The sequence below is a fragment of the Simochromis diagramma genome, unplaced genomic scaffold, assembly GCF_900408965.1.
Source record: "Simochromis diagramma unplaced genomic scaffold, fSimDia1.1 OVJJ01000308.1, whole genome shotgun sequence".
Classification (NCBI taxonomy): domain Eukaryota; kingdom Metazoa; phylum Chordata; class Actinopteri; order Cichliformes; family Cichlidae; genus Simochromis; species Simochromis diagramma.
In genome coordinates, this window is record NW_024386785.1 from 1,263,732 (window position 1) to 1,288,967 (window position 25,236).

At 40.2% G+C, this 25,236-nt stretch overlaps 3 protein-coding genes across 5 annotated transcripts in view; 2 read left to right on the forward strand and 1 right to left on the reverse strand.

The window, feature by feature from the left end:
* Positions 1-59: 59 nt before the first annotated feature.
* Positions 60-4,141, reverse strand: cdk20 (cyclin-dependent kinase 20). The gene is made up of 8 exons (XM_040022683.1): positions 4,030-4,141; positions 3,777-3,890; positions 3,381-3,569; positions 3,021-3,142; positions 2,370-2,432; positions 1,630-1,753; positions 771-926; positions 60-554 (listed from the first exon to the last, which is right to left on the reverse strand). The coding sequence occupies exons 1-8, from the start codon at positions 4,102-4,104 to the stop codon at positions 363-365; spliced, it is 1,035 nt and encodes a 344-aa protein (XP_039878617.1). The 5' UTR covers positions 4,105-4,141; the 3' UTR covers positions 60-362.
* Positions 3,550-9,936, forward strand: uxt (ubiquitously-expressed, prefoldin-like chaperone). Of its 2 annotated transcripts, XM_040022688.1 has the most exons (8): positions 3,550-3,675; positions 3,804-3,995; positions 5,438-5,563; positions 6,912-6,993; positions 8,075-8,142; positions 8,310-8,417; positions 9,003-9,066; positions 9,422-9,936. In XM_040022688.1, exons 3-8 carry the CDS (start codon positions 5,466-5,468, stop codon positions 9,482-9,484), a joined length of 483 nt encoding a protein of 160 aa, XP_039878622.1. In that variant the 5' UTR covers positions 3,550-3,675; positions 3,804-3,995; positions 5,438-5,465; the 3' UTR covers positions 9,485-9,936. The 2 variants fall into 2 exon arrangements, with proteins under 2 accessions (XP_039878622.1, XP_039878623.1); XM_040022689.1 differs by lacking the exons at positions 3,550-3,675; positions 3,804-3,995 and adding an exon at positions 4,624-4,735.
* Positions 9,937-15,050: 5,114 nt separating this feature from the next.
* elk1 (ETS transcription factor ELK1) overlaps positions 15,051-25,236 on the forward strand; it is a 32,275-nt gene continuing 22,089 nt past the window's right edge. Inside the window, exons 1-2 of one of the 2 annotated variants that reach the window (XM_040022681.1) lie at positions 15,051-15,722; positions 15,818-16,127. In XM_040022681.1, coding sequence (XP_039878615.1) covers positions 16,103-16,127 — 25 coding nt within the window. In that variant the 5' untranslated portion in view covers positions 15,051-15,722; positions 15,818-16,102. Of the gene's footprint in view, positions 16,128-25,236 lie in introns of both variants that reach the window. The other variant, XM_040022680.1, reaches the window with a different exon arrangement.

Genomic DNA, 25,236 nt, shown 5'->3' on the forward strand with positions numbered 1-25,236 from the left:
GAACAGAAACAAATATTTTTAGAATGAAAATCTGCTTGATTTTGTGTGTTTTTTTTTTAATTATTCCATCCTTTTACCAAATGGAGACCCAGTGGAGCTAAACATTAATTCCTTTTAGTCGATAAATTCAGTGTGTGGAAATTTAACTTTATTAGGTCATTTTCTCACGGTTATAAGTGGTTACAGAAGAGGTTCAGGCTCAGGAAAGACCGTCAGAAATCTTCTGTGTGAGCTAAAGTTCATAAAACAATGAGGATTCAGTCCGAAGGAGAGGATTTAGTAAACTAGATAATAAATAAATATATAAAACAAGATTAACTGGTATAAGAGCAGCTGAGAGATGGTAAAGATCAGCGGTCAGTTCAGAGGCAGGAAGCGTATCCCTGTATTAGGGCAGGGTCTACCATACTGTTCTGCAATGGTAGGTCCACTGAGAAGTCAGTGGGCGGAGCCTGGAAACGTTGGCGGGGGGGTCGCCCTCCCCTTTCAGGGATGGGCAGCTCTGAGTGGTGAGCAGGAATTGGCGAAGTGAAGAAATATGGATGGAGGAGAGCCTGCAGTAAGGAGGAGGGGACATGGAGAGCACCGATCAATAATCAGGTTATTAACCTTTATCTGAGTGATAATGGGTGATAAACAGACCACAGTGATCAGGGAAAATATAACGGCTATGTCCCAAGAAATGATTCTTTACGTAAAAATGAGAGGACCTCTGACCGAGCCCTGAGGAACTCCGTTTTTAAACTTAAGCTCTGCTTCAGGTTTCTTACCTGTCTGGCTGAGCAGCGCTGTTTAGATGGATACACCAGGAACTTATAGAGCAGGTCCACTGCCTGAGGGGGCGTGTCAGGGATGATTTCCTCCAATGGGATCGCTGGATTCTCCTTAAAGGTGATTTTATTGTAATCTGGCAACTCCACTATCTCCTGGAGACAGACAGGAGAGGGATTAAAATGTTTTAACCAGTTTCACAGCCATAAAAGAAAAGAACAAGACAAAATTAAACTTTGCATTATTTTACCTCAGCCTTCAGATAAAATCTCACACAGACCACAAAAATGGCACCAGACTTCAAACAGTTGTTGGTTTTTAGAGTAAATTATACAGGATCAATTTTAGGTCCAGTTTAATTTCTCTACATATTTATCATAATTTACTGCTAGTCTACTGGATTTCCTTTAATCTTAAACTAAACATTTTAAATAAAGCTAACTGGAGACCAACCAATATTTCAGGCAGATGATTGCAGGCCTATCACATACAATAATATACTGATGATGATTATAATGTAGACTATGCACTAAAAAACATTATTTTTAAAAAATAACACATTTCGTCTTTTTAGCACATTTAAATTTAATGAACGTGGATATCGGCGGATATTTATATGCACTATGTGCAAAGATGAAAGAGTAAACACTGCCACTGAGTGAATACATGTGGAAATTAGGCATCCTCATTGTGTTTACATTTTCAGAGTATCTCTTTTATATAAAAGGCAGAATGTGTGAGATGATACTTTGATATAAAGCTTAATAGTTTAACCTAATACAAAAAGATCCCTAAGAGAATGAATGTATATTAATGTAACGTCCCCTGAAGTGATGGAAAAACCAGTGTGTGTCTTACAGGCCAGCTGTCCTGAGTCGGGGTTCCCAGCACTCTGAGGACACAGCAGAGCTGCTCGATGTCGTTCTCTCCAGGAAACAGAGGAGACGAGTTCAACAGCTCCCCAAAAATACAGCCGACTGCCCTAAAACACACACACAAGCACTCACACACGGACTAAACAGAAAGCTGTGACTTCAGACTGCTGCTGCCCCCTGCTGTTCATCTCTGATCACTGGACCCATTTACACCTGAGCAGGAACTGTGAACACTAACAGAGTGTACTGAAGCTAAAGCTTACTCTTTCTATGTTACATGGTCCCATGTTACATAGTATGTTAAAGAATAATATATAATAAAATACGCTGATACAGGAAAAGAATACAAGCATGCACAACAGAAACAAAAGCATCCAGGTTTATTGAGTAAAAGCTAAACAGCGGAGGATTCACAGTAGATAATCAAATCAAATCAAATTTATTTGTATTGCACATTTAAAGACCAAAGTACACCAAAGTGCTTTCCAGTAAAACCATGATACAGATAAAATCACAATATAAAATATGAATTACAGATATAAAATAATTACATAATATAAATGCAGAGCCAGGTGAAAAATCACACTAATTAGCCTCGAATGCCTGGTTAAATGTAAATCTATGTAAATCTATGTAATGTAATGTAAGCTATAATGGTCGAACAACAGCAAAAAATAATAGTGTGGGCGCTACTTTTAGCAGCATTTTCAGGGTTGTACTTACCACAGGTCGACTCCCTCGTCGTACTTTCGGGCTCCGTACAGCAGCTCAGGGGCTCTGTACCATCTAAACACACAGTGGTCAAATGTAACTGAGCACATTTACTGCACATTACTGATAAAGTACTGATGTCCAGTTGAAAGTGGTGATTATTTTAGAATGAACTGAACCAGCAAGTCACATGACATGGCGACTTTAACATGATTATTATTCACAGGCGTAATGAGCACCTCAAATCTGAATATGTGAATCTGTTCTGTGACACATTTGTTCACCAGTCGAGCTTTAAAGCAAGTCTGAGTGAATATTTAAAGTATCGTCTGACTGCATTTTACATGTCACCACGTGGATTTTTCCCAGCAGCACTAAAGCTAATGCTGTGTTAGTGCTACTTTACTTTATAGAGCCATTTTCTGTATTACATTCAGCCTTTTAGATACTGCATTACTGCATTTTATATACAAAAGTACTTACTTTTAGGTTCATTATATTGCATTTAAATTTTCACTCGAGATCTTTCATTTTACTGTCATTTTTCTACTTAAATGAGCATTTTGCTCTTCGTGTTTTGTACCTCACTGAGTTCTTTTGGTAAGTCATACTGTATTTTATTTTGATTAGCTAAAACTAGCTGCTAAATAAAGTCATATTTACCTGGTGGCCACCTGGTGGCTGTACAGCCTCTCTCCCTGCTCGCTGAATAGCCGGGCCAGACCAAAGTCTGCAATCTTCAGGTGGCCTGAGGAGCTGATGAGCAGGTTTGCTGGTTTCAGATCCTGCAAACACACAAACGTCACTTTATAATGGTTTGATTTATTTTGTTAAAGCAAAAGAAAGCAAAAGAAACCCAAACTCTCCACATATTTCACATATTTTCAGCTTTTCATTTATTATGAATAACCAACAGTATTTAAATATCCTTGTATGTTTAAGTGTTGCTTGTTACAAACGCAGGATTCACTGAGAAAACAGTCAGATGACTCATTAATGATAATAACTGTTAGCTGCGCTCACCCGGTGCATGACATTGTTGTGATGCAGGAAAGCCACGCCCTTCAGCAGCATCATCATGTAACTTTTGACCTGCGCAGGGGTCAGAGGGCGCTGGGAATTCCTGATGACCTCAGAGAGGTCAGACAGCATGAAGTCGAACACCAGGACGAAGCCCGTGCCGTGAGGAAAGACGTCCTTCAGCTTCACCACCTGAGGAGGAAGTCACAGAAAGAAGTCCTGCATCCCTTCAGACTCCAGACACTCTGCAGCTTCTTATAATTTTCTCATATAGCCTAATCTCCGGGACCTTTTTGCTGTGAGGCAGCAGTGCTACCCACCGCACCACCGCTAAACACTAATCAAATTTTAAGATTAAAACGACTCTTATCTGTAAAAACTCTCTGCACATTCACTCACATGCTCGTTGTCCTTGATCTCCTGCAGTGCTTTAATCTCCCTCAGAGCCTGGTTCGGAATGCCGTCTTCCAGCCTCCTCAGAGCCACTTTCTTCAGAGCCACCGTCTCCCCTGTCTGACACACAAGAGCATTTCCATGTCACATTTCTAAACCGCTGAGGTTAGACTCCAAATTTAATGCTGATCGGATTACACAAAGAAAAGGGGGAAAAGAAATGAGGTAAGATGCAGACATAAAAGCACCAGTCCGTCACCTCAATATGTTTGGCCTTGAAGACTATGCCATGAGCTCCTTCTCCTGTCCGACCCAGAATGTTATACTGCTCCATGTTTTCATGAGCGTGTAAAACAGCTTCAGTTAATCTGGATTTAATCTGGTCACAACTCTCACTGATTTTTTTTTTTTAAATTCAAAAAGTGGTTTGAAGTAAACCCCCAATGATGTACAAATTAGCTCCTTGGAGCAGAAAACCAGAGAGAGGAACGCCAACCTCGAACTTCACTCATAAATTAAGCTGTTCACGATGCTGCGCACGTTTTCTCAATAAGATATGGTTATTAAACTATTATTTTAAGCCCAGTAAAAGTTGAAACCGTTAACTTACATTCGGCTTGTATTACATATGCAACAACAAACAGCTGTAAAGAAAAGTCTCTCAGAAAATAAATCCTGAGACAGCTAGCTGTTGGCTAACGTTGCCTTGGCAACGTCTTAACTCCGATTACCCAGCTAAAATTTTAAAACTTGTTACTGTTTAACTTCTGCTCCCGGATTGACACGCACGCTTGTTAAGAAAGAAACTACAAAAACGACGATATGTAATTTTTTAATACGCATTTTCATTTAGGACGTTTTAATAATTGTTTCGTGTTACAGTAGCTAGCTACAGATCCGCCCGTGGTCTGCCATGTTTGTTTACAGTGACGTCATGAGACAGGACCACCATAGAGCCAGAGCAGGTAGAAAGCATTAGGCAGAAACAATGTTTTATTTTATTTTATTTTTGATTCTTTTTTGTTGTTCTTGTTCGCTGTTTCATTTTTTAACGTACAAACTAAACAATTTGACGTGAACATTTCATTCGATTAATGATTAAAAAGCAATTTTGTTTTTCACCCTAGTTTATAAAGCACGTCTTTTGAACTGTATAGAGATGTACTTGATGTGTCTAAAATTTAAAATCTGCTCAGGCAAATCCTTCTAATTTCCCTGACCGACAGACAGACTTTTTTTTAATCCAATTGGGAATTTTTTTTTTTTACAGCAGCACGATAAAGAATAAAAATTATTCACTCCGTACTGGTATTGTACATAACGAAAAAGGCTTTCTATTCTAGTATATTAAAGTATATTAAAAAAAATAAAGTAAGGCTTTTTTTGAAATTCCGAATTTATGCTATCATTAGTTGACAAGCGTTTGCTGTCGTTTTGTCTTTTCTGTTCTCACAAAATCTATTCTTTGGGTTTCTTTGGAAACCCGGAAGTACTTGTTCACAGTTTCTTCCCATCCGGTGTAGAGTGGCGTGTTTACGTCCTGTGTTAAGCATGCTAGCCGGAGAGTTTGGTGTCCAGAAACATTAACGTTTACGACAGAGAAATCGGGTAGTTGGCAGCTGGACTTTATCTGCAGCTCAACCGGATGTTTTTTCTGTTGTTTGTAGCTTCTTTTAAAGAGAAGACAGTGAAGAAATGTCTGCTCCCGACAATGCCACAGCTAGACCTAACGTGGACCAGAAGGTGCTGCAGTATGAAACCTTCATCAATGAAGTCCTGAAGAGAGACTTACAGTAAGAAGACACTACCGCTGATGTCTGAACACAGTTTATTATGTCCGTACAGAAAGCTTTATTCAGTTACAGAACTTTAAAAACTAAAGTAAAAGAAATGTAATCTGTAGTTAAAGTAGTGCAAAATACTTGTGTAGATAGATATAGATATGAACTCAGATTTTTATCCTGGCAGACTTTGAGCAGGTAGTAGAGGCGATATGAAGGTCAATGAGGAGTGACTACAAATTAAAGTAATTTAAAGCTTAATTAACAGCCTAATAAATGTCAAGTCTCACAGCTGCTGATTGTATAATAGTGCTGGTGTCATTTTTGGTCCCCCTCTGTGCCTTAATTACTTGCAGACTGATTATTAAATACTTACACTCACAGGTCACTTTATTAGGAATACCTGCTCAACCCAAATATCTCATCAGCGATTCATATGCCAGCAACTCAATGCATTTAGGCATGTAGACGTTGTCAAGACAGCCTTTGCGTGCAATGCGTTTTTAATACAGTGGGATTGTCATACATGTCACTGCTGTGCCAGCACTGCAACAACTGGGTCAACAAACCAGACAGAACTGGAGCGTTTTGACCACACTAAGAGGAAACATCTCAAATACCGTACTGCTTCACATTCTGCAGCCTGTACTGCAGAGCAGAGCTCAGCATGAGCTAACAAAGTGCAAAGCACATCCAGTTATGTTAATTTACAGCTTTATATTGTTATTCTTGCACACTATGACACTAGAGTAGCTTTGCATGATTCATAGTAATCATGCAAAGCTACTAATTATTACTAAAATAAATTTTTTTTGCCTTTGACATGTGGGTGGGCTATATTGGAGATATCTCTTCTCAATGACATCATACAGATTCAAGACTTGGAAAAGTATTTAGAGGAATCTAAGGCCTTAGCCTTTGGTTCACATGGGTTACTTGTACATGCACAGACCCGACTGGTTGTGTTTAATGTGAACACTGAGAATTTTATTAGGGTGTAAGAAAAGAAATACAGAAATTACTTTGTACAGTTACAGAACAAAATGGTGCAAAAATCTAAAAACTACGCGTAAGAAGGAGCTCAGTTATATAGAAGGGATACAATAATGAGCTTGAATCTGTTGTAAGTACACATGTGTGATGGATAAGAAGGGTAGATCTAATCTTACAGGTATTTATGTGGTTCTTCAGGTTGGCATCTGACTGTTTGGTGACACAGACTAAAGAGCTCAGGTGTCTGAAATGCTGTTTGGTGCTTTGAATCAGATTTTCTTGGCGTGTTTAGGCTGTTTGAATTATTTTGGTCCATCTGAAGGCGTTAATGTTCTCTGTAAATCAAGTGACGGCTGTCGTTTGGCAGGAAGGTGGTGGAGCAGAGGGATCAGGTTTATGAGAAGATCTCTCAGTACCTGCAGCTGAAGAACACCATACAGAGTCTGCAGGTAAACGCACACAAAATGTATTGTGTTATTTTGAAGGCCTGTAGGTTTTTCAGTTTAGAAAAGAAGAGATTTCCACATTAAACTGGAGATCGTTGTAGTGATTCCCAAGTGTTTCTGTTGGCTGTCATTCTCTGTTAATGTTAAACGCTTCAGTCTGCTGGTTAATGAGCTGCAGACTGAACTCTGCTGATACAGACATCTCTCTCTGTAGCTTCTCTGTGTGAGCTGTTTCTGTAATTCAGCACACTCTTCTGTGAGGAAAGGTGGAGGAGCTTATCGCACCTCCATCAATACAGCTGAGCCTCACTGCAGCTGTTTATCCAGCAGATCAATACGTGTGGCTCATTAGGCTGAGAGCTGTGAACCCAAACCTCCATCATCTGGATCAAAGAGCCTGAAACTACAGCTGGAAAAAAAACATTCAGACATTTTACCTCCACTTTTCAGATATTTGAAAAGATAATTTTTTATTTGTTTTTATTTTATTTAGAGGATAGAAGTTTTAATTTTAGTTTTCAGATATTTTTAAAATAATTTTCATAATCATTGATGTCTGTGTAGGTTTTCAGTCATCGGGGTCATGGCAATCTAAGGAGCTTGGAAAGAAAAGCGACTCAACTTCTTTAAGTTTCTTGAAGACGTTTCATCCAAGAAGCTTCTTCAGTTCTAAAACCAAACAGTGGAGAGTCCCAGGTATTTAAGTCCTAGTGGGAGTTGTCCCATAAGAGGGTCGTTGACCGACTATTGATCGTGTGCCTCATCACACACCTTGGCTCATGCGATGTAATATTTTGAACTCTCCACTATTTGGTCTTAGAACTGAAGAAGCTTTCCAGATGAAACATCTTCAGTCGCTTTTCTTTCCAAGCTCCTTACATATTCACTGATATATTTTTCTGTGGAAACCCGTCCAAACAAGCCAAACTCATTCAGTCTCTTTTCTAACTGTCATGTCATGAACTTTAACCTCTAACATGCTAACTGAGCCCTGTAGATGCTGAGATGAGTACTTTTTTCTCTGAGCTTGGGCCGCCTGTTCCATGAGTGAATGAAAGTCACACTCTTCTTTGTGTTCCTGCAGGAGGCGGGCTCTCAGCAGCTGAAGACTGACGTTGATCTTGGCTGTAACTTCTACGTTCAGGCTGAAGTGTGAGTTGCTGACACACGAAGGTCATCAGCAGCTGTTCTGCATTCAAACAGGCACAAATGCTGCATTTAGGCTAATGAAATGTGCTGCGAGACTCCAGAGAGGCTAGAGGATCCGTGCTCTGTGTTTCCTGTTTAAACTCAGTTCTCGTTTTCTTCTCCTCCATCAGCGAGGACTCATCCAGGATGTTTGTGGCCGTCGGTTACGGTTTCTTTGTGGAGATGACTCACGACGAGGCTCTGAGGTTCATCGAGAAGAAGACGAGTCAGCTCACAGCGTGAGTTCATTGTCACTGTAACACTATTAAGATTAAAAGTAGGAGAAAAAAGCATAAAAAACTTAATTATGTTTCAGATATGTTTCAAATGAAGGTCAGGATTTCACTTTGTTGTGAAATTATTTGAAAAAAATATGTTAGAACTATTTATTTTGAAATGTCCTGATTTTGTTTTTAGATATTTTTGGTGGGTTTTCTGAACATCTATGATTTTATTATTAATTTTATCTTTAGATATTTCTCAAGTATTTTTTTCACACTTAGATTTTCCAGTTTAAAACATTGATATTTTTGTTGTATTTTTTTTCTGACAAATTCCTGTTTTTATTGTACTTAAAAAATTAAGTTTTATTTGTTTTATTTATTTATTTATTGGAATTATTGCTAATTATTACTAATTTTTTTTATTTTATATCTTTTGTAAGATTTTTTTTTAAAATTTTTATTATTATGATTGATTATTTTTTTATGATTTGTTGTTGCAGACTAATGTCTATTAGCTAGCTCATGTTAGCTCTTTGCTAGCACTGTCACTTTCTCTGAATGAGAGATGCTAGCCATGCTAACCCTGTGTTTGTGTTACAGCTTCACTGAGCAGCTCACAAAAGACTCTGCCAAAATAAAAGCCCACATCCGCATGGTGCTGGAGGTCAGTTTCTTCTCAGGCGGATTATAGGACAGTTTTTATATAATAATAGTTTCTGTTGGGTGCAGGAGTTTTCCTCTGGCTTATACTTAAGTACTAAATAACTTGTTACTCATTTCTGAGGATTTTACAGTCAGTGAAGTTTGAACATTGAACTGGAAATAAAAAGTTTTGCCCACCTGATGAAAAATAATCAAGATCAGATTTGAATATGTTCAGTTAAAAAACTGTTTTTCAGTATTTACTGGTGACAAAAGGGTTAAAATAGTCAGATTTATCTGATTTATGATCAGATGTTAAAGAAGCAGGTAAAGAATCTGATTGGCTGCTCTTTTCTTCTTCATGTTTCCCTCCTCAGGGTTTGAGGGAGCTGCAGGGCCTGGGCGACCTGCCAGAGAGCAGAAGAGGAGACGTTTTTTAGACTTTCCCGCCTGACCAGCTGCAGAGGACGGGTTAACGAAAGCCGGCTGCTGATGTGCTTTGGGAAAACAGGGTCGAGGAGAAGGAAAGGCTTCAGGTCTAAAGCCTGAAAGTCGTCACAGAGCTGAAGAGGAGGATTAGTGCCTGAGCCTTCTCAGAGTCAAAACTCACTGTCATGAAACGCGTACACTCGACGTGACTTTGTGTCTTTGTGAAACTCGTCTGTTGAAAATCAGAGAATATTCCTGTTTTTTTGTTTTTTGTTGTCTTCAGTGTCACATTGAAAAGGGGGGCTGCTCAGAGATGATCCTGCAGCCTCTAAACAGACACTTTCAGTCAATGTGACAAATTCAGGTTCAAACAAACCTGATCTCATAGGTTGAAAACAATGTGACAGGAAGTGAGTGATGTTTCACTGTTTGGAGTTTGAAATAAATTGTTTTGTGAAAATGATCCAGACAGCTTTCCTTCCTTCGGTTTGTTGGACCTGTGCTCAAGGTGTTTCCTGGGTTTTCATAGAAATTCTTTGGATGTTTTACTGAATCTTTGAGGATTTCACTTTTTTCCCCCTGACTAGCTGTTTTCTAAAGTTTTTTGAGAATGATGTGTTTATTCAGGTGTTTCAGGACTTTTAGCATCGTCCAGCCTCCTCCTGGAAACCCTGCTGAGGCTGATCCGACACCAGGATGGGTCCACATTAACGGGTGGATACTCTCCTCTCCTGGTTCTCTCTTGAGCCATCTTGAAGTTTTCTCATCTGTTTCAGTGGTCTGTTCTCCTTAATCTTCTCTTTAATGCCCAACAAGTTGAAGGCTTTAGACGCAACACCTCCTCATCCGGCCTCCACTGGGAGACACTTTGCTCTCCATTCAGCTTGCTGACAGCCGGCCTCTTCTACGGCGGTCAGCCATCCTCCAGGAGTGGGGCTGGTGACTCCCCTTTGCCAAACACGGTGTGTCTCTGGTTTCCACAGTTCGGTCCAAGTTGATGTTCTCTTTGATCCTGCTGCCTCATTCCCACCATCTTCCTTCTCGACTGCTGTTCTCACCTCTTCCTGGACTAAGCAACACGTCTGTCGCTTTGATGATGTCACGACAGGAAGCTGAAGAGGCTCCCAGACCAGCCCTGGCTGTTGTCATCACTCCCACCTGCTGCAGTCTGCTGCTCAGACAGCCTCCTCTGCCCCCCGCCTCCTCCCTGTCCCCACTTCACGCTCAGCTTTGGCCATATTTGGATCTCTGTGCTGCCACACTTCTCTGGCTCTCCCCACTTTGAGCTTTTTGTACTATTTCTTTTTACGTTATTCCTCATGATAAACTTTTTACATGTCAGTAATTTTTTCAATAATATTTTTAAATGATGTTCATTCATTCTATGGACTAATAATCTTCCAAAACAGGTTTCAGTTATTTTAATATTTTGAAATATTTATTTTGCTGAACATGTGTCCATATTTGTCTTATTTTCTTATTGTTAGTACAAACGTAGTACAATTTTCTCTATGTTAGTACTTTTGAATTTTTTCTACTTTTTTTTATAAATATGTTTCAGACATTTTACTGATTTAAAAAAACATATTTTACTAATATAACATTTATATGGAGTAATTTAAAAGATGAGTACAGCGACTGTGACTCACGTCTTTCCACCATTATTTCGATCAGAATGCTTTTGTTGTTATCACATTATAAAATACAAAAAATCGAGTGCTAGTTCTGTCTCAAAAAAAGAATAAAAAGTCAGCAGAAGATGATAAATAATGATCAATATTAAGGTGTCAAGAATGAAAGAGACGGTGCTTTACAGTATTCGATTTCAGACAGTAACTGCACTGTTTGCCTTTGTTTTGATGGACTTTTACCTTCAACCACCGGGCAACAGGTCAAGCAGAGTCCAGAGTGAGAAAACGTCTTCTGCTCACCTTCAAGGCCATTCATAACCTCACACCTCCTTACCTGTCTGACCTGTTAAGCACTACATTCTCTGCCCACTCGCTTTGATCTTCTTCTTCTATCCAGCTTTCTGTGCCTTCCTTCCGCCTCACCGCCATGGGCAGCAGAGCTTTCAGCTGCTCTGCTCCCAGGCTGTGGAGCTCTCTGCCCCCAGATAAAGGAAACACTGGTTCTCTCCCCCAGTTTAAATCCCAACCCAAAACCCATCTGTTCAAATCTGCATATTCACTGTGAGCCCACTGTTTGTTAATTTTATCTTCTGCTTTTGTTTTTTATTGTTCTTCATTGTGTCATTGTTCTATTATGTGTTTTTATCTATTGTACAGTGTCCTTGGGTGTCTTGAAAGGTGCTTTATAAATACAATTTATTATTATTATTAATCATATTTAGTGATTTTTAAGGTGATATTTTGCATTAACAGCTTCTTGTAGGGAGGGGAGTGTGCAGCCAGCAGTCTTTGGTAATGTGTTTGTTATTTCCTTCTGATTACCCTTTTTATCTGCTGCAGAGCATCCGGCTGTTAGGCAGTACACCGGGATGCTTTCTACACATAATAAAAGGCCACCAGCAGTTTGCCATGCACACAGTTCCTCTTCAGCAACCTCAGGAAGTGAAGTGCTGCTGAGCTTGTTAATGTTCACAGACCAGGTGAGGTTGTCAGAAATGAGGGTCCTTCTCTACACGGTTCTTACTATTAAACAAATAATTGAATAATCTTAGAAAGAAATCTTTCATTTGGGAGATAAAAGGTTGTGCCAGAACAGAAACATCCTGCTCCAAACGGGTGGAAATCTCTGCAGCAGGGTCACATGTGATCCACTGTCCACATACTTTTGGAAATCCTCCGATGAGATGCGATTGTGCGTCGAACTGACGCACAAACAGACCCTCAGCATATGTAACGATTATTGAAACAAGATGTAGCGGTGCTTGGCCATTAGCTCAGCTGCTTTTTAGAGATGCAGCGCCATAAAGAACCTGTTGCCATGGAAACTGGATGCTGAATAGAGGCAGTGGCGTAAAGAAGCAGAGGGAAAGAAAGAGAAAGATGTGATGCCGACTGAATGGCCAGAGCTCGGCCAGCATGTGGTCGATTCTAGCTGCAGTCAGACAGGAGGAGGTGATTTCAGCCAACGTCTTTAGAAGAAATCCTTAATGAGAGTCGCTGTAAAACAAAATAACGACGTCAAGTTTGAAATCAAGATTCAAACCCTGTTACTCTGAGTGAAAGACGTCATCCCAGTGCACTGCAAGAAAGGATCTGTGGACATTTGCTCTCTCTCTCTATCCTTCTTTTATCGATGTAAAACCTTCAAGATTCAACTTCAGGAGCCAAAAGCTTTTTAATCTTAGTCATTTTCGTTATTTTTATTGATGTATTGCAGATCTACAGTATTTTAGTTTTAGGTCTTTAAAAGAAATTAGAAACAGTTAGAAATATTCCGTTTTGCTTGCGATGCTTTGGGAATTTATTTAAACATTCCTCACAACAAAAAGACAAATCTGCAGCACACTGCTGAACTAGAACACCACCTGGGTGTGACAAGTGAGAAGATCTGCCTTTAAGTTTGCCATATGTTATTAAAAACAGTCTTTATACTCCAGTAAACTGCTGATACTGAGAGGAGACCAAAGAGGACACTCTGCAGGAGGCTCACGCTCACATTTGGACTTTTTTGAGCTTTTCAGGAAACAGGAAGGTGGCTTGGGTTTCCCCCAGTCTGAATTATACTATGCTGATATATAAATACATTATCTTTGTGGCGTGGTTGATTTCCTGGCACTAACCTAGATGAAAATGGCTGTTTGGCTGTGGATTGAACACATGTCCTGCAGGCAGACGTCTCTCACATCACTCCTGAACAGTTAGACTTTTACAGTGACAATCCTAGAGTGCAACACCCATTAAAAGTCTGGTCTCATATGCTCACTAATACTGACAAAAATCTATATGCTGACACACTGATATGCTTTAATCATGTATAGCAGGTCTGGAGGAGCTCATCTTTAAAGTCTAGAAGCAGAAGGTTAAGAGTATGAGGTATTGATGGCCAGCTACAGCAGACATTTTAGCTTTCACGTTTGCATTTATTTTCATTTTTAGAGTTTGAAACAACTCTAAAAATCACGTCCCAAAGTATGAACAGAGACCTCTTCATGCAGCTTTACAGTGTCCTGAATAATCAGACGTCTTCCAGTGGAGCTGTAAAGCTCCATCCTCGGGATCATTCCGACTAGACTGGAATGAAGAAGTGGACGCTCAGATCGCTGATGAAGTCTGGGAAAAATCTTTGGAAAAAATTGGTGGTACTTCTATAAATGCTCACGTTCAAAACCGTCCACAGACTACACTTCTCTCCATCCAGATTACATAAATTATTCAAAGACATTCCACCTCTGGGTGTGAAAGTTCAACAGAGAAAGGAACCCAATCTCATCAGTGTAACAGATTCCTTATTTTATCACAATACCTGAGATACGAGCACTATTCCCTGTTTCCAAAATGGGATTGGCCGTGCGAGCGGTTATCTTTGCAAAGACCGCAGCGGTGCGATAAGAGTGCAGATCTGACATCGATAAGATGCGTTTCACTGAGTTCGTTCAGCAAAGTTTGGCGGAGTTACTCAGAACTCCTGTCCATGGAGCGCACAGCCGTCGTGACGTCACCCCCCCCGTTGCTGCAGAAACGGTGCTTTCACTCACCGGAATTCAAACAAAGCGCGAAATGATGTTCTTCAAAATAAGAGCACATAAAACCCGCAAACCTTTCATTTGAAAACGTAATTCCACACAGATTTATGATAATATTCATTGGCTGATTCGGTCACGGATTCGAGGTTTAAAAACAGGGCAAAAACCCCAAATATATAAAATAATTTTGCTAAAACCCAGACAACGAGCTGATGCGGAACTTTGAGAAGCAAGTCTGCACTCAGAAACCTTCTTTTAATGGTTAATTAACCTTAATGTCAGTGGTCAATGAGACATGAAAATTACACGTGTGCACTCATCAGTCAAATATGAAAAGTTTGTCTTTAGTGAAGACTTGAGACTCCTCTAAACACTCTTTTACCTACACTGTCTTTTCTTTGTTTGTTTTTTACTCTTTTTTTCTATGAGGAAGTGTCTCTAATGACACTCTCTCGGGCAGAGAAGCCTCCACCAACAATTACAGCATTACAAAGTGCAAAAATATTAAAACAAGTCACTGTAACTGTTCTTTAACCAGTTAAATGATCAAAAATCTTTATATTTGTCAAGCTCTGCAAAAGGTGAATACCTTACTAGGTATTTAAAAAATGTGAGTAACTCAAAATTTTGAGATACTAAACTTAAATTTTGGCATATGGCTAGCATTAAATAAATGAATAATAAAATAAATAAGTAATAATGGTAAAAAAAAAATACATTTAAATTAAAAAGTGCTGGAAACAAGCTTCCATTCCTGAGTTTAGGCAAATAATCGATTTTATGTAATCTAAAAATATCAAAGTTACAAGGCTTGTTTAAAAAGATCTATGGTAGCAATAACAATGAAAAACGATCATTTCCTACAGAGAGAGCGTGGGGCGCTTGAGCCATTTAAGTTTTAATCTGAAGGTACACCGGAAGTGAGGCCGTTTGTGTTGAGGCTAATCTGACGAGAATGGAAGCGTTGAGGAGGCGTGTGGTTCCAAACAGGAAGAAACTGGGAAAACACGCAGTAAATACGATATCCTCGGACACAGCCTACTAACAGCCTGGGGCAGGTGGTACAAACTACTTTTTCTCCATGCCGGAGGCCTGTGGACCGTTCCTGGTGTACTCCTTTTAGATCTGTCCCGCAGTCGGAGGGGCTGTTTGGGGGGGCTGACGCACCAGCAGAAGCGCAGGAAGGCGGGGGGCTGTCATAGCAGCAGGCTAGGCTAGGCTAAGCCTGGCTAAGCTAACCTAAGCGCTGCAGCCCGGAGAAACCTTGAACTTGTGTAAACTTTGTGGAGTACAACACCGGAAGTAGCATCACCGGAGTGGTTAAACGACAACCACGGACTCCACAGATGAGACAAATATACACAGACGTCTATTATTTTTATAGTTTTTTTTTTCCTAAAAAGTGTTAGCCTGGCAGCGGACTTATAGCCAGTTAGCTGTTGAACACATCCAGGCTCTGGCAGAGGGACGTGAGCGGGAGAAAATCGCCTCAGTTTGCCCCATGCACATCCGCAGAATGGATCTAATTTGCGTTGTTAACCAGTGAAAAGCTATTGGACGCTAACTAACACAGTGGATGTTAATTAATCACTGAGGTATCAGCGGATGAAGATTGTTTTTTGACACATAAGAGGGACTTTTTTTCTGTTTTGTCATATCGGTTTTTGTGATAACTTCTGCTTTCCGTTAGTGTGGTTATCATGGAGGTAGGGGAGCCTGGCAGCGGCAGCTCGGAGCGGTTACATAACGCCAGCAGGCCGGTAGAGAAGCTGCTGAACGTCGCCTCCTCTTCAGCCTCCTCAGCCTGGCTCTGACAGCTGTAAACCCCCTCCAGCGCATACACACACACACACACTAACAGACTCACAGACGCACAAACAAACACAGACAGACTGACAGCAGGACAGCAGCATGGAGGTGGTGTGAGGCATCTGGGAGATAGAAAACAGCAACGAGAAGGATCGTTTTGCTGAAGATGGAGTCCAACCCACTGATTAACGGTGAGAAATACTGCTGCAGGATACAGTTGCGTGCGTGCGTGTGTGTACCGCAGTCCTGCGTGTGTTTCTGTGCACTTTGGAGGGAAGAAGCAGCAGCTTTGCAACAGGTGTGTGGAAGCTGCTGTGGCCTGCAGCTGGGTTGGACCTGAATTGTTTTCATGCTGCTGCAGGCGTGTACAAACTTGCAGCCTGAGAGAGAAAATCCACACTAAATGCTCTTTAACTATTCACAGTAGGGGGGCAGAGAGTCACTGCAGGGGGGATGGTGTGTGTTTATATGTTTACTGTTGCTACAGCACTAATACCTGTTTATGATTTGGAGCAGAGCACACTACTAGAGATTAATACAGGGGTTATGAAAATGACAGTTTCTGCTTTATTTTATCAATTCATATGAACATAAATGGAAATGCAGCATGCATGCATGCGCGAAAGCCAACATTTAGCAGCTTTTTGTTCCATTCCATTGGCAGTGTATTTTGGATCATTTTCGTGCTTAAAAAACATTGTCAATCAGTAACTTCTGAGATGGTATTGCATAGTGAATCGAAATCTGTTTGTACGTCTCTGCAGTTTTAATTACATCTTTTTTGAAAAGATCAGCACCACTGGTTGAAATACAGTTCCAAACCATGACAGAGCCTCCACAGTGTTTTACAGGTGGCTGTAGACACTTACTGTTGTAGCTCTCTCCTGACCTCCTTCATACATACTGATGATGATTTGACTCAGAAATATCGAATTTGGATTAATTGCTCAATTAGACCCTTTGTCAGTGATTTTCACTTGAGTTCTTGTGTAATTTTCATACCTCAACCTTTCCTTTTCCATTCCCTTTCACTGGTTTCTTGACTGCCACCCTTCCACTGAGATCATTGCTGAAACTTCAGTGAAGTGTCAGATGCATCTCTCAGGTCCTGTGTCAGGTCTTTGCTGGATTTGTTTTAAGGACGTGACTTTCAGATGCTGTCTGTCTGATGTAAACAGTTTCTTAGTTCTGCGAGTTTTTCTTTTGTCCTTAACTTGTCCACTTTCTTAGATTTTTCAAGGACATGCTGCACACTATGGCGAGATATAATGCAAGTTCTTGGTAATGTGGTTGAGCAAAAATACTACAGTATGCACTACAGTTTTACAGTACTGTGCAAAATGGAACAACGTTGTGATGATACTGATTGGTTTTGGGTTGAAATTGAGGTTATCGATTGCTTCCATGTGTTCTGCTTTTGCTAGTTGGCACCAGAAATACCTGTTGGCTAAATGAATGATTTTTGTTTTATAATGTACAACGGCAGTATCTATTCGTTCAAAAATGACACAACTTCATTGACCACTAGCCAGAGCAAAAGCCCTGACACATAGCTGTGGCCCATCTGTCTGATCTGACCCATTTTTCCAATCCGATGCCAACTTTCTGGCTGTGAGTGTGTGATACAGCATACCTGTTATCAGCATTAAATTAATAAACCGTGTGTAACCTTGGCTACGTTCACTCTGCAGGTCTTAATGCTCAATTCCGATTTTTTTGATCAAATCTGATTTTTTTTGGCTGCTTGTTCACACTACAAATAAAATGTGACAGCAAACATGCTCTAGTGTGAACGCTCAAAGCGGCCCGCATGCGCAAAAGAAGACGTCACACACAACGCGCTCTGTTTAGACCCAGAGCAAACAATATTGTTTGACTGATGGCCCTTAATATAAAGACTTCGGATTTTACGTTTCCCAATTTTTGCTTTAAGTTATTTTGTTATTTATATAATAATGTAAATAACCTAATAATGATCATTATTGCTGTTTTAGAGAGGAGCGGTGCTTCAAAGGATAGTTGCAGATTTCTGTCAGAATCTGCAGATTATACAGTACAAAGAAAATGTTCGCGTTTCTCCAATGTTGTCTTCCCAACAGTTTCACTGGATGGCCAGGAAGCGTTCGTGATGTCTTCTCGGGCGCTTCTCCAGTGCTGATAATTGGCGTCTGTCTTGTGTCGGTGACATAAAAGACGGATTTAATGCGACATGACCGTTCAAACAGCAGTCGCTTTCTAAAACATCGGATATGTATCGGATTCAGTACCACATACGAAAGTGACCCAGATCGGATTTGAAAATATCGGATTTGTGCCGTTCACACTGTCACACCATGATCGGATATGGGTCGCATAGGGTCAAAAAATTCGGATTTGATGCGCCACAGCCGCTCTATCACGTGACACATACTGCTCAGACGGGCTAAGGTTATGAGCTGAGTAGGGCTGCCACGATTAGTCAACTAGTCACGATTACGTCAACTATCAAAATCGTCGACGAGTAATTTAATAGTCGACGTGTCGTTTGAAGCTTTGTAAGATCACAAAAGACGCAGGAATAAGTAGTAGGATTTAAGAGTGCAATAACGGACTGAAACAGAAGATGGCAGCACTGCATGTACAAGGATGCCAGCTGCCGTTAAACCCTGAAGAAGAAGCAGTGTCCCAGAATTCATAGCGCAGCCCAGCTCAGTTTCCAACAATGGCGGCAGCTAGTTAGTTTTAATATTACTCTTATTATTCTTTCTGGGTCACAAAATAAACGTTTAACATATTTTCAGGCAAGAATGTAGCTGTGTAAACCTCAAATATCTTCTCAGTTTATCAAGACACCACATATTTTCAAAAGTGCTCCGACGTTTTCGGAGACGTCTGTTACCCACTAGCTCGATAGCTAGCCGGGGTTCTAGGCTCACTAGAGCCGTGAGAACACCGGACTCCCGGCCAATCGTTTTCAAACCCACTGCCGTCTTTCGCTTTCACTTAGATAACTTCAAAATGTTATTGTTTGGCTTTTTCTGTATTTTATTTGTTCCTGAGTAAATCGGTTTGGCTGAGATTAAAGTTATAGTTTTTACACAGCTGAATAAACATCAAGCAGACAGCTGATCATCAGAAGTGTGAGATGCTCGAGAATTTACTCCGGTGTCCTGTTATATTTTAGATAGCAAAGAGTTTATTAAACTTCACCGAAACAATCTGCAAATGTCATTAAAATTTAATAACCCATCAACTTGTCTTTATTTTTAGTTAGCACAGACCTTAAACACTTAAAGCTGTAAGCCATAGGTGTCAAACTCTGGCCCGCGGGCCAAATTTGGCCCGCAGCCTAATTACATTTGGCCCGCGAAGCCATACCAAATTACTATTAGAGCTGGCCTACTGGTATTATACAGCTAATATATATATTGTTTAGTATTAAGCTTTGCTTGTTCCATATTCAGTTTTCCAGCAAAAATTATTTGAGTCCATAAGAAAAGATTCATTCTTAAATCTGGAGGAAGATTTTTTTTTTTTTTTCAATAAATATTAATGTTAGCCCGCGACTTTGTTCCATTTTTGAATTTTGGCCCACTGTGTATTTGAGTTTGACACCCCTGCTGTAAGCTAATGATAGTTATATAAGAGCAGATGCTGCTGGTGCAATAAGCTGTACGTTTTACGTTCAATGGACGATGATCTGATTAGTCGACTAATCGCAAAAATAATCGGTGACTAGTCGACTATCAAAATAATCGTTTGTGGCAGCCCTAGAGCTGAGTTACGCCATGTTGCAAGTTTTGTGAGGTGCTTTTGTGATATTTAATGGATCGGATTACATTCTTCATTACTCTCCGATATCCGATCCAGTAATTTAGGTCAGTATCGGACCAATACTGATACGTAATATCTGATCGGTTCATCTCTAGTAAAAAGTAAGGTTTTGTTTTGTTTGGGGGGGGGTGTTGCAAACATAGGTTTTGTCCCCTGCTGGCCAATAGAGCGAATGCAGGTTTAGGGCACAGACTGCAGTAAAGATCCGAGCGCTCTGGGCCTGTGTGGTTTATGAAGTGTGGCGTCTGCTTGAATTTGACTGTAAAAACTGTCATTAACACAGCCCTATCACAGACATGATGCCTACTGTTATCATGGAGACAGTGTCAGGTCTGTGATGTAATATCACCTGCTGCCATGGCAACACTGACTCATTCTGATGTGTGTTGAGCGATGCTGTGAGATGTGACATGTTTCTGGTGTGATGTGTGCTGATGAGGAGTCACAGCGCTGTCAGCTGTGCTATCGGGACCATCGTGTGGTTGGATTCCACGTCATTTCAAGGCTGAAGGTCCCTCTCACAAACATCCTGTTTTTGCTTTGACTTTATTCTGAAAGTTTTGACCAGAAGTGGTGATTTGTATCTTCTGAGCTTTCAGGATGTTCGTCTTCAGTTCTTTATCTGCTGTGTCAGTCTGTGTTTTTGGAGGAAAGTACATGTTCACTGCCATGTTCCAGACACCTCTTGACTTTGTTGACTCTGAAATAAGAGAAACTTTGGGTTATCTGTTCAAGAAAAGAGCTGATTTTAAACTGTGAGCCACTTGCCAGGTTCAGAGCGTCTGCGAATCTAACCTGCCTGCTTGGCAGGTTAGATTCTGACTCCTCCCCTTCCTGCTGCTCTTGAAGGGGCGATCTGATACTCTTTTCATTTCCTCTTAAATAGAATCGGTGTCAAAGCTCGTATTGAAGTGCATTAATGCTGTATTATATTAAACACAGTCAAAGTTTCAACATGATGAAGGCAGCGTATATACGAGGACATATATGTTAGGGGTGGGGGGAAAAATCGATTCTGTGTAGTATCGTGATATTTTGTTTGCTAACAATGTATCGATACAGGGACAGGAGAAATCGATATTTTGTTACAAAAAAAGTTTTTGTGCTCTGACTTCAGAGCATGTTGATCCTTTTTCTGAGCAAAAATCCTGACATTCCTTCACTGTCCAAATGTGTTTAACTTTTTTTGGCAGCAATAAACATGACAGTTTACTTATTTAATTTAAGACATGCTTTATTTTAATTAAGTTTAAAACTTTTTTATTTAATGTAAAATCATATTTTGTTTTAATTTACTTTCAAATTATTCAGTTGCTGAATGGGCTGCATAGTTTTCATAAATTGCATAGTTCAGAATAGCTATAATTGTACCAGATGGTTGCATTCAGTTAAGTTGGACTAGACTGTAATACAAACCGTTCAGTTTGTCAACAATAAAACTGACTGAAATGAGAGAAAGACTGAGTGCGAGACTTTGATATTAGATAAAATGAATATTGATAAAGTTTACCTTTATGTACAGAATCTAAATATCGCAAAAGTTATTAAAAAATTGCAATAATATCGTATCGTGCGTTAAGTATTGTGATAATATCGTATCGTGGGATGTATGGTGATTCCCACCTCTAATATATGTGCACCAAAAGAGCTTCAGACTGCCCAAACACCCAGTTTCAGAGAGTTTATTTCTACTCTTAGGTCTAAAGATTAAGATGGCCTTAATCATCAGGCGACCAAAATGACCAAGTGGGTGTCATTTATTACCCCATTGCATTTCATACAGGAATATATACTGTTTCCTTTATCTATGACAGATGACGAACATGTTCTAATGAAACTAAATCATGTTTCTATTATCTTGATTTGTTTTTTTTGGCATCACAGTTTCCATACTTTATGCCATACTTGGCTGGTTTAGAAGATATGTGAAAACTCTGAAAGTGGCCAACTGTTCACCCACACAGAGATCAATAGCAGTGATATAGTATTTGAGTAACTGGGCTACAGACACAGTCCAAATATCCCTAAAAGCAGCCTGTCTGTCGGCTCTGGCTCATCGGTTGTCGAACCACAAGCACTTCAGGGGCATCTCTGAATCTCGACTTAGAGAGACGACCTAAAATGACCTGTTTCAGTCAGGGGAAGAACTGAGGGGCTGCACCACGGCTCAGTATAAGATTTATGAAGGTTGTTTTGAACTGTGAGTCATGCAGAGCTACTCTGTCAGAATGGATTCCTGTTTAATTGGCATTGAGGAATTAGCCACAAAACGATTTTCAGAAAAGCCGACAGTGTTAGAAAAAGAGGTGTCGGTAATGTATTTTAAACTGGCATTGTTTTAAATCGTGATTTCAATTTTAAATCCATTAATCAATCAGGCCTTTTATCCGACCAAAAGGTAACAAAATATTGTTTAATTTCCTTTGATATTGTCAATGATTTATAATATTAATCTTTTATATTTTTAAGCTGCACAATCAGACAAAGTTTGATTGAAAACTAGTTTCCTTTAGTAAAACCAGACACTTTCCCCTGTAACCAGAACAGTATGTTGAGATCTGACTGACAAACTGATGTCAGGAAGCAGAGAAACCACAGTGCAACAGGACGTGGTTTCTGGGAACAAACCAGTGGTTCGACTCAGTCTGTGTTTGGGTTTTTCTGTTTTCCTCTCAGCGTTTGTTCTGTGGGAACTTCAGAAAAGTCTGTGTATTCAGAATATGGATTAAGACAGAGCAAAGCTGTCATACCGGTGAACACTCTGGCATCTAGATGTGTAATAGTTTATTTTCTGAACTTGTGAACGTGTTCATTATAAAACTACGGCTGCAACTGATGTTGACTCTGGCATTTCGTTTTTCAGTTGCTCAAGTATCTTGGCTGTAGTAGAATTAAGATTACTAAAATATCAGCCAGCTTAAGTATAAAAAGCAAGGGTACCAAAAACTGAAAATGCACTAAATAAAAACAAGTAGTAGCTAAACTGAGCTTCAATTGCTGAAAATTCCTTTTTCAAAACAAAAAAAGAGCAGAACTGGAGCTGAAGATCATCAAAATGAAGAAGTGCTGAAATAAATGCTGTACAAGAGAAAAAGAGTAGAAATGAGCTCAGCAGGCAGTTTCTGATTGGTGGCAGTTTGTAAACACCCCTATCACACAAATGTGGACACACACGTGTGTGTGTGTGTGTGTGTGTGCGCGCATGTCCCCACATAGCAATGTTTGCACATAAAGACACACACACACTGTGATACACACCTGCCTCTGTGTTTCTATGCCAATCAGTCTGAACCAGTGTCTTTTATACAGTCACTGGTCTGAATCTGCTGAATTTAAATCCACCTTTCAGCAGCAGCTTGTGTCTGCATCCTTAAGTCATTTTTATGCTCACTGCGTCCTTTGTGTCTCAGGTGTCACATGACGATTGTCTCTCACAACACAGGATGTGATGTGAAAATCTTTGTAGCGCGTTGGTCAGTCAGTCACCTCTTCATTTTTGTAACTTGGAGCATTGATCTGCAGCTGTCGCAAAAATCCTACACCGAAGCTCAGACTCGTGCAAATACACAGAGTGAGATGTTGTAATCGGTTTGAGAACTTGAGTTTGAGTCTTAGGCTACGTTCACTCTGCAGGTCTTAGTGATCTATTCCGATTTTTTGATCAAAATCTGATTTTTTCTCTGCTTCTTGACACTACAAATAAAATGTGACAGCAAACACACTATAGTGTGAACCCTCAAAGCGGCCCGCATGCTCAAAAGAAGACGTCACACACAACGCGCTCTGTTTGGACCCAGACCAAACAGCATTGTGTGACTGATGGCCCTTAATATAAAGACTTGTTTCGGACTTCACGTTTCCCAATTTTGCTTTAAGTTATAAAGTTATTTTGTTATTTACATGTGGCCTAATAATGATCCTTATTGCTGTTTTAGAGGAGCGGTGCTTCAAAGGATAGTTGCAGATTTCTGTCAGAATCTGCAGATTATACAGTACAAAGAAAATGTTCGCGTTTCTCCAACGTTGTCTTCCCAACAGTTTCACTGGATGGCCAGGAAGCGTTCGCGATGTCTTCTCGGGCGCTTCTCCGGTGCTGATAATTGGCGTCTGTCTTGTGTCAGTGACATAAAAGACAGATTTAATGCGACATGACCGTTCAAACAGCAGTCGCTTTCTAAAACATCGGATATGTATCGGATTTGGTACCACATACGAAAGTGACCCAGATCGGATTTGAAAATATCGGATTTGTGCCGTTCACACTGTCACACCATGATCGGATATGGGTCGCATAGGGTCAAAAACATCGGATTTGATGCGCTTTCGCCTGCAGTGTGAACGTAGCCTTAGTTTCTAGTTTTTCTTTTATGAATTTTAAAATGTCACTGTTTGAAAACCATCCATCCATGATGCAGGGCTTTTGAAAACCATAAAAGATATAACAAAACTAGTAATACCTTAATGGTGTTGGGACCGGTTTAAAGTTTTTTCTCTAGCTCAAAGTATGCGGAACTAGTTATGTTTCAAAGTAGGGTGGGTTTAAAGAGGATTAGAAGATTTTTCCATTTCATTCAAACCAACAAATAAAACTCATAAAAAGAACGGTTTCCGTAGCACAAAGTATAGAGAAGTAGTTAAGTGCCAAAAAAGTGCAGGAGGATCTCAGTTATGTGAAATGCTTAAACAGCATTCACATTATTTATTTACAGGGATTGATGGAACAGAAGATCAGGCAGCTGGGGGGAGGAAGAAGCTTTTATAAAGGTTAAATAAATGCGCTGCACTGTCAGCAGAGAGGTGCACGAGTCGCTCGGCTCCGGCTGTTATTTTTTAACTCATCAGATGCAGTTTCTTTTTCAGAAACCAGAATTTCTAATGGGATTCCCACCGTCTGCGGCGGTGGTTGTTATGGTCAGCTCACAGTGTGAGGGCAATCTGACTCGTCTCTGTGCCACGCTGAAACCTGCGCGCAGAGATTAGCTGCTGCATTCATTAATTCGCGCAGCGCCCTTGTATCTGGCGTAATCGTCGTCATGTGTTTGTGTGAATTTTCCTGCAGAGATCAGGTTCACGGTTTTGCTCTGCTGTTCCTGCACAAGGTAAACAGCACACCAAGAATTCTGCTGAAGCCTCTGCTCTGTCATTACTGAGCAGCAGTGGTGGAAGATAATAAAGTGTATTTACCCAGGTACTGCTTTTGTGGTGCTTTTATTTCCCTTTTGTCTGCAGCTATAGCGTTGTTTGAAGAGCAAAGGCTTTTCTTTTTTTAACCTCTCAAAGAAAAAGTAAACTGTTTTGCTCTGCTAGTTAAAACTTGTTTCTGTTGACGTCTCTGCAGTTCTTCACATTCACTTACATTCTTTTTGTTCTGATTTATTGAGTTTGACTGTGCCTAATTATGTGCACTTGCACTAGCGAACAGTAACAGTCTGGAACGGTGTTTGATTTGGATCTGATGCTCGCTCCCAAACTCTATTATCTGGTTTA

Excerpts from the sequence above, each read along its gene's own strand:
- cdk20 (XM_040022683.1), bottom strand. The coding sequence starts at position 4,104 with ATGGAGCAGTATAACATTCTGGGTCGGACAGGAGAAGGAGCTCATGGC. Across the intron at positions 3,143-3,380 it reads ACAACAATGTCATGCACCGG|GATCTGAAACCAGCAAACCT; the intron begins GTGAGCGCAGCT and ends GTGTGTTTGCAG. Across the intron at positions 555-770 it reads AGCGCTGCTCAGCCAGACAG|GCTCTCCTCCATCCATATTT; the intron begins GTAAGAAACCTG and ends TCCTTACTGCAG.
- uxt (XM_040022688.1), top strand. The coding sequence starts at position 5,466 with ATGTCTGCTCCCGACAATGCCACAGCTAGACCTAACGTGGACCAGAAG. Across the intron at positions 5,564-6,911 it reads GTCCTGAAGAGAGACTTACA|GAAGGTGGTGGAGCAGAGGG; the intron begins GTAAGAAGACAC and ends GTCGTTTGGCAG. Across the intron at positions 8,143-8,309 it reads TTCTACGTTCAGGCTGAAGT|CGAGGACTCATCCAGGATGT; the intron begins GTGAGTTGCTGA and ends CTCCTCCATCAG.